The 8,499-nt window shown below is 30.5% G+C and overlaps 1 protein-coding gene across 2 annotated transcripts; it reads right to left on the bottom strand.

Moving 5' to 3' along the window:
• Nucleotides 1-434: 434 nt before the first annotated feature.
• Nucleotides 435-2,327, bottom strand: LOC146956521 (late embryogenesis abundant protein D-34-like). Of its 2 annotated transcripts, XM_085729291.1 has the most exons (3): nt 1,236-2,327; nt 760-914; nt 435-654 (listed from the first exon to the last, which is right to left on the bottom strand). In XM_085729291.1, exons 1-3 carry the CDS (start codon nt 1,860-1,862, stop codon nt 642-644), a joined length of 795 nt encoding a protein of 264 aa, XP_085585417.1. In that variant the 5' UTR covers nt 1,863-2,327; the 3' UTR covers nt 435-641. The 2 variants fall into 2 exon arrangements, with proteins under 2 accessions (XP_085585417.1, XP_085585415.1); XM_085729289.1 differs by lacking the exon at nt 435-654 and having other exon boundaries at nt 738-914; nt 1,236-1,928.
• Between the last annotated feature and the right edge of the window lie 6,172 nt (nt 2,328-8,499).

Raw genomic sequence — 8,499 nt, 5'->3', positions numbered from 1 at the left:
TGTTGAGTTGCTTGAGAAAGCAGTCCTCACTCAACCCCTAACAACTTAGTACTAAAAACTACCAAAAATGTAACTTTCAACAAACAAAACTTGATTACTATGTGATTTAATCAAACAAACTTGAATTAAATCACTAATCAATTATGCTAACTTGAATTAACAAGAAACATGTATTTTTTAGAAGGTCTTGACCTAGTTATTCTCTCTCGTTTTTTCCTCTTTTGACCGAGTTGCTCTTCTTTTTTGTTCCTCTTTTTTGCTTGTTGATATTTAACAGTGCTCCTTGCATCACCTTTGTTTTTGAAAAAAAATTATGAGTTTTACATCTCGGTCCACTTGTGTGCATCCCACATGCCAAACTAATTGACCCCAAAAGGAACCACAGGCCAAAACTATGTACTACTTCAAATTAGAGGATATAAGAATTTAGAGGATATGAGAATTCCTTATATTCATTACAAGATTTACCAAGTACAAACTAAAAATGTCCTATATATGGTGGAATAAACCATTCTTAAAAAAAAAAAAATTACAAATGGATAGATAACTTTTTTTCTTCTTACAATCCAAGTAAAACATAGACAACATTTCAACTCAAACTGAGTCTATCTGCGGCCTTAAGAACTTTGAATCTCCATGTCTCACCCGCTCTTCCTGCACGAAATTGTAGAACAATAGACATTGTTAAAGAGAAATTGAACAACCACAAATATATATAACAATGCATGAAAGAAATTTTAATTAAAAAAAAAGTCTAACGTGTTCTGGTTGAGCGTAGCTGCCGCTGCCATCGACGCAGCCACCCCGCCCGGTTTGGTTCTCATGTCCGCTTTGTTTCTAAGCTCTGCTCCAATCACTCCCTCTGCATCCTCTCGTGTTACAGCCTTGTCCGATCCCAGCTTCTCCCTCGCACCCTCCATTCAAATCATTAAACAACTATATGTCAGTCCTATAATTTAAGCTTCATTTCATTTTTAAATATGTGTCCAATCAAACCAAAAATATCTCTACAATTCTTTCTGAACTAAATAAAACAAGAAAAATGATAACTAGTACCTAAGTGGTGTCCCCCTAAGTATAGCTACTAGTTAAGAAAAAATATAATGGAATTTTTTAAAGTAAAAGAAATATTATTTTCAATAAAAAATTTCCATTTCTTGTTTTTGTTAAAGAGTGCCCCCTAAACACCAATTAATATGACCCATAAAACAATATCGCAAGGTAAAAAAAGTTACCGATACGACATCAGCCAATGTAGTCTTCTGCAGATCAGGCATAGTACGAGTATTCCTGGTAGCTGCCGACTGAGCTATGGCACCTAAGCCACCAGGCTCAGTATGATTCTTTCCAGTAGCTCTCATTTCCGCCGCTTGTATAGCGGCGGCATCACTCTGATCCAACGGCTTATCACCGGCTTGACTCAAAGCCGAAGCTTCCAGTGCCTCACCGATGGTTATTGCATTCTTGTCTAAAACCAAACCAGGATCATTCATTGGCACATCAGGTTCAACAAACTGTCCAACAACTTGTGACCCAACAGATTCTGTGATCACGCGGTTTGCACCAACTTTGGTTTCGGAGACACTCATGCCTTGGTTTTTTGCTATGTCTGAGATGTCGTCGTGGTTTACTAGGCCGGCCGCGGTGTTTACTGTGGCTGCTGATTGCATCACGGAGGCTGGATTTCCCTTTTGGGTTTGACCTAGGGCTTGATTCTCAGTTGCTTGCATGAGAGCTGCGTCTCTTGGTTTGATTGGCTGTGATGCTAATTCTCCAGAGACGTTGAAAACGTCGCCATATTTGATAGGTTCTTGCTCGAAGAATTGTTCTGCTTGTGGTCTCTGTGGTTGCTCTTGACTCATGATTCTGCACTTTGATTTGGATGCTTTACGTTTCCTTGATTATGTGTTAATTTATTGCAGTGGATCTGCAACTGAGTGTGTATATATACACACACTAGTAAATAGGGTATGTAGAAGAAATTAATGGATACAAAAAGAGGAATGGAGAATTTACACTTGTCATGCAAGGGAAAATGGTTGTTCCATATTTGAAGGTACAGGTGGCATTTGAAGCAACAAAGTGCATGCAGCATGACACATAGAAGACCAATGTTGTATGCATCCAGAACAGGAATTCTTAAGATAGATTAAGCTGGTTCTCTAGAACTAAACACACGTTATCCTTCTCTTTCTTTTCTACACCTCCACCGACTGGTGACGTGAGCAATAAGTTTAGCGGATCACCTCAGAATGAAGTTTTACTTTTTTAAACGGTCAGTTTTTATGGTGCTTAGAAAGTTCAGAATCAGCAGGACATTGTATATTACATAAAAGATTCATTTCGAATATCCCATTTATTTATTTGGCTTAATTACTCTTTTGGTCCCTTAATTATTTTTTGGTTTCGTTTTGGTCTCTTAACTATTAAAAGTTTTGTTTCGGTCCTTTAACTTATTTTTGGGTTTTCTTTTGGTCCCTTAACTATTAATAGTTTCGTTTTGGTCCCTTAACTTATTTTTTAGTTTCGCTTTGGTCCCTTACTTATTTTTTGGTTTCATTTTGGTCCCTTAACTCTAATACTTTCATCCTAACATAAAGGACCAAAGTGATTGACGGAGGAAGAGTTAAGGGACCAAAACGAAACCAAAAAATAAGTTAAGGGACCAAAACGAAACTTTTAATAGTTAAGGGACCAAAACGAAACCAAAAAGTAAGTTAAGGGAACAAAACGAAACTTTTAATAGTTAAGGGACCAAAACGAAACCAAAAAATAAGTTAAAAGACCAAAAGAGTAATTAAGCCTATTTATTTTGAAAGAAGAATTTTAGTCTTTAGATTACTTGAACAAAAAATAAAAGAAAATTCAAAATTGGAGTTGTAGTAGTTTCTTTTAAGTAAAAGAAGTTTCATTCATTCAAATGCTAAAATTACGATGATACAATAATGAAAATAATAAGTTGGGACATGCCTCATTTTTATTTTGAGATTAGTATTGGCGTTAACGATTTCTTTATAAATAAATGATGTCAAGATGAATCTATATCTATATCTATATCTATATCTATATCTATATCTATCTCTATCTATATCTATCTATATCTATATCTATATCTATCTATATCTATATTATATACAATTGAGAATGATTTACAATGACCAAATTAAATGCTTCTCTTCTCATAGCCATCCACATGAATATTTTGCCACTTGGCAATTGAGAATTATTTCACCATTTTGTATGACACTAATTATAAAAGGCAACATTCTTAGAAGACAAATAGAAATAAATTGCATGTAACTTCTTTTTAATTCTTTATTTGAAAAAAAAAAGGAGTAATTCTACTTACACAGTTACACCAAATCGATTGAGATCAAAAAAATAATTATAATGGTGCATAATATTAGTATATGTATCAAATTGATTTAAATCAGAAAAATTTAGAAGAATTGTGGAGTTGTATTTTTTTTCCAGGCACATTTGTCTGTCAGTAGGGTTGTGTGACACATTTCTATTCATTGTCAAGTTAAAAAAAAAAAATCTGATAAATAAAATGGTAAGAAAGTCAACTGCTACATTAAACAATTATAATGTGTATTCATTTTCATTGTTAATGTAATTACAACAATTTATATGCTTAACAAAATTGTGTTCTCAATTGAACTATAAATAGGTTCATCCTTCAATCATTTTCCATCACATATTTCTTCCGTCTTTTTTTTTTCTTCAGAAAAAAGCTTTGAATTTTTTTTTTTAACTTGGTTGTTTATTTTCGTTTTTAAAATGGTTGTTAATTCCAAAAACGTCTTATCTCTGATGTTACCCTAAATTTTCACAATTTGGTGTTGACGGTGAGGGTTTTGAGAATGAGCCTTGTGCTAGAGTTCTAGAACTCACATAAATCTCAGTCACTCAAATTGGTTTTGCTGGTTTTGCAGGATTTTGAGGTTGATCAATATATTATGTCTTTATTTTTTGTGTTTTTATTTTATATTCTTTAATATACTACAATCTTTTCAATTCAATGTATATATAGGGTAACAACATACATGCAACTTCTAAGAAGACCATGATTTACAGATTTCAGATTTTTGTACATCACCAACCTTCACAAATAATAGTTTTCAATTAACCTTCCCATCATTAATTAAGTAATATATAAGACAATTATCATTTTCTCTTTATATGTATCATGATGTATTTGTCCTTCATGTAATTGACTCACGCTTTTATTACTTGCAAAAACCAGATGAATTTTGTTAATCCTTTAAAAAAAATGGAATTGATTGAAATGACATTAAAACAAAACAAATCCTCATTGTTTATGATGTATAATAATATTAGTATTTTTAGGGTCAATTTGATATAAAATTGAAACTACTTGCACAAAAATGATTAAAGCACATTTAATACTAATTTTCATTAAACATATGACACATAAAATTGAAACTTGAAATTATATTTTACATTCGAGTTCATGACACCTAAAATCATGACTAAATGTAATTATTTTAAAATTGTTACATGATTCAATTTTTAAAAAAATGATTATCACAGAACACATCATATCACAATAAACTTTGAATTCGGCTTAACATTGTTCAATTTATAAGTATGCATATTAAAATACATTAATTTCTTTTTTTGAACAAACCAAAATGGAATGTATAACATTAACAAAGGTGATTCATCTCGCACAAAGAGAAACACCCAAACAATTTACAATGTCAAGTCACATGTGCCATAAACAAGAACACCGCAATGAAGAAAATTGAAGTAAAAATAAAATTACACCATAAAATACATTAATTTCTATAATAACCTTTTAAATAAATTTTAATTTGTAAATTAAAATTACATGGAATTAGTTTTTTTGGAAACGAGAATTGACTAATAGTACTTAAGCCTAACATTACAAATCTTTAAATGTGCTTATTAAGACAGCTTATCAAGACACACTAATTTCTATGATAACTTTTAAATAAATTTTAATTTGTAACTTAAAATATCCGACATTTATGCACTGGTTTGTATCAGCACTGCTATACAGCCCGACAAATTTTTTCTTGAAATTTCAAGAATGCATATGTGTTTAATTTGTATTGGTGTACAGTCCTTAATTGGTGGAATAAAGGAGGTAGTGGTGATATTTTATTTTTTTGTTACAACAGAGCAATTCCATCGTGAAGTTGTCGGGTGCATTTTTTCGGGAACTTTAGCATTATTCTTATTTTGTGCACCAAATTGATTATTTTGTCTAATAAATATGTAAAGTGATAAGTGAGAAGCACACCATTTTACATTTGACCATCTTAATAGAAGAGTTTTGTTTTGTTGATCTTTAGTTAGATTTTTTTTTATTATTTTATTATCACGATGTGTATTTTTTTGCTATCTTTTTTAATTCATATATTTTTATATTATCATGGTTTTCAACCATGGGTGTCAACTCAAAATTGAAGTTGTTTCATAAAAACATAGTCTTTAATTCTTTTTTTATCAAAAAAATTTCAAGAGTAAAAAAACGCTCTTATACATATTTGAAAAATAGTTGAGAGAATGTGTTATATGTACTATGAATTTGTTTAATGTTGTTAAGAACAAGAGAGAATATCATACTATTAAACACAACTTTAAAATATACATAGTGTACAATACTAAAATTACAAGGTTTTTTTTTTTTAAGGCGTAAATTTACAAGGATGACTACCACAAAACTATGTGCCATTTCACTCCACCAAACTGGCCAATATTTGTCAAGATGACTTTTATAAAGCTTTTTTTTTTCCCACTTCACGGGCCGGTATCATTTCTTTTTAATTCGTATCATTTCACTTGACAAATATGATTTCACTTGACAAACTTTTTTTTCTTTCACTTCACGGGTTTTTAATTCGTATCATTTCATGGGCTGTCAATTATAAGATTTTTTTTTTCATTTCACTTGACAAAGATGATCTACCATGATATCTGTATCATTTCACTTCATGGGCTGGTAAATTTGAAGATGAAGTTCGTTTTTAATCCGTTCTTAAGTTAGTTTTGCAATGAAACATAAGTTTTTAATTTCTTTTAACACAGGTTGTGTTCCTGTTTAAATTTATTTAGGTTGTTAAAATTAGGTGTTTATTTTAATAGATTTCTTTGCAAGTATATCACATTAGTTTTTGGATCAAAGACATTCCATTTGTAACTGTGAATAAGCATGTTTGGATAAAAAAAATTAATAAAAAAACTCATGTTTAAATAGATCCCACTTCAATTTATATTAATTAAACTAGAGATTTTCTATTGCACTCAAATATAAAAAATAAAAAAAAATTGGCAAATAAGATCAAAAGATGTCATTAAAATAGTTAAATAGTTTAAGTAATGTTAAAAAAATAGTCGAAAAAGTTGGCGCATTTGGTAAAGACCGCAAAATCATTTGTTCAACTTTCGTTTCCATCGTGATTACCTCTTTATCTTTGAAACCCAAAATAATAAAATAACTTAAATGAATGGAAACAATTGAATAAAAAAACCACCTCAAAAAATATGTTTATACTCTCTATAAACAAAGATACGATATACTTACATTTTGACATGTATTTTAAATATTATCAACATAAATTAAAAAATATAAACAAAAATTCAGCCAAAAATTTCCCGTGCAGGGCACGGGCTGCAAACTAGTTATCAATATATATGAAATTCAAATTCTGATAATCAAACTAATTTCATCCACAAATGATCGAAGTTTTGTGATATTGTGAGATCCACAATTTTTAATGTCATCCAACTCTAAAATAAAGATTGTATAAATGTTCACTCAAATAAACTTCAACTTTATGTAGTCTTTGAGATGACCAATCAAACCACATGATGACAAATCCTTAGTGACGTTTCCTTAAAAAAAAAATGTCCTTTAGTGACGTTGAGAGAATTATGAATTTCTTGATAGTCTTCACAAATTCCTTTTTAAGCATTTCCTTCCTTTTAATATTTGTATTTATCTTCAATTTAATATTTATTTGACTATGCTAGTTTGCTAATTTAATATTTGGCCAAATACCTCTTTTCGTCCTTTAAGTTTGACAAAATTACAGACTTAATCCTTTAAGTTTTTTAAGTTTTAAATAGGTCTTTTAAGTTGTTAATTTAATGCACCATTATCTTTTTAAGGATCTATTTGAAACTTAAAAACTTCAAATAGGTACATTATATTAACAATTTAAAGGACCTATTTAAAATTTAAAAAACTTAAAGGATAACCCAGTATTTTTGACAAACTTAAATGATCAGAAGAGGTATTTAACCTTTAATATTTTTATCATCAATTTAATCAAAAATAAATTAATGAAGGATAAAATAAACAAACAAAGGAGAAAATAAATAAATCTAGATATCTATATAACATATATTAAAATCCAATTTGGTAATTTACACATCCAAAAGCAATATTTTTTTTTGGTTACACATGGGAAAAGGAACGAAGAAACAAAAAGTAAAAAACAACTATCTAGTAAAGAAAGTCCCACTAGCTATCTTGTAAAGAGACCTCACAATAGACCAAAACAGTCTTGACTGTCACCTCCAAAAAAAAATTTCTTTTGACTACTCCCTAAATGAAATGGCGAACATGGATGATTATTTTTTTTTTTCATTTAATTTTTAGATGTATGTCATTCAAAATGGCGAGCATGTTCCCTTTTTTCCATTTTTTTTGGGTTGTGCTCCGGGGGTATTGGTTAAGGAATCCAAAAGTAGAAAAATTGTCTTTGAAATATAAACTGTTACTTTTGACTAACTAATTATTACACCACTTTTTAATAAAATCTTACCTCTTTTAACTGCTTAACCAATGCCCCGGGGGCACCGGTTAACATTCTCCTTTTTTTTTGCAGTCCTACCATTTTTTTTTGTCTTTTGGTTTTAGGATTTTTTTTTTTTTAGGAATGCTAGCAACACTCTCTTTTGAGCACTCTCTTTAGCACTCACTCCTTTATTGGGTGAAATCAATGTATGTCTCACCACTTTATGTGGGTTCCATTTCCAAAGTGTAGGTCCTACATTGATTTCACCCAATAAAAGAGTGAGTGCTAGAGAGAGTGCTCAAAAGAGAATGTTGCTAGCATTACTTTTTTTTTTTTTTATTAAAAAAACCACCTTTTTAAATGGCTTGTTCGCCATTTGAAATATATAACTTGAAAAAAGATATGCATGTTCGCCATTTCATTTGAGGAGCAGTCAGGAGTTGCCATTTCAAAATAAGAACATGCAGAAAAAGTTGAAAAAAAAGTGTATGTTCGCCAAATGAAATGAAGAACAAGGGCAATAGTATCAATAATTTTGAATTAGGGCTAGGCATATCAATTTTTTTGGTCATAGGGTAAGAAGAAAAAAAAATTCCTCAACTCTAAGCTTAGCAATATAATCTACACAAGTACTTCCTTCCCCAAGAGTATGAAGTAGTTGAACTTGTCATCCCTCGAAAAGAGGTCTTGAATAATCGCATGC

Source organism: Medicago sativa, chromosome 1, assembly GCF_051527215.1.
Source record: "Medicago sativa cultivar Bolivia chromosome 1, Bolivia_mono, whole genome shotgun sequence".
Lineage (NCBI taxonomy): Eukaryota > Viridiplantae > Streptophyta > Magnoliopsida > Fabales > Fabaceae > Medicago > Medicago sativa.
The sequence above is the reverse complement of the archived record's forward strand: the minus strand, read 5'-3'. Positions and strand labels throughout refer to the sequence as shown.

Coding starts and splice junctions, on each gene's coding strand:
- LOC146956521 (XM_085729289.1), bottom strand. CDS start 1,862: ATGAGTCAAGAGCAACCACAGAGACCACAAGCAGAACAATTCTTCGAG. Junction 915..1,235: donor CATTGGCTGATGTCGTATCG/GTAACTTTTTTT, acceptor ATTTGAATGGAG/GGTGCGAGGGAGAAGCTGGG.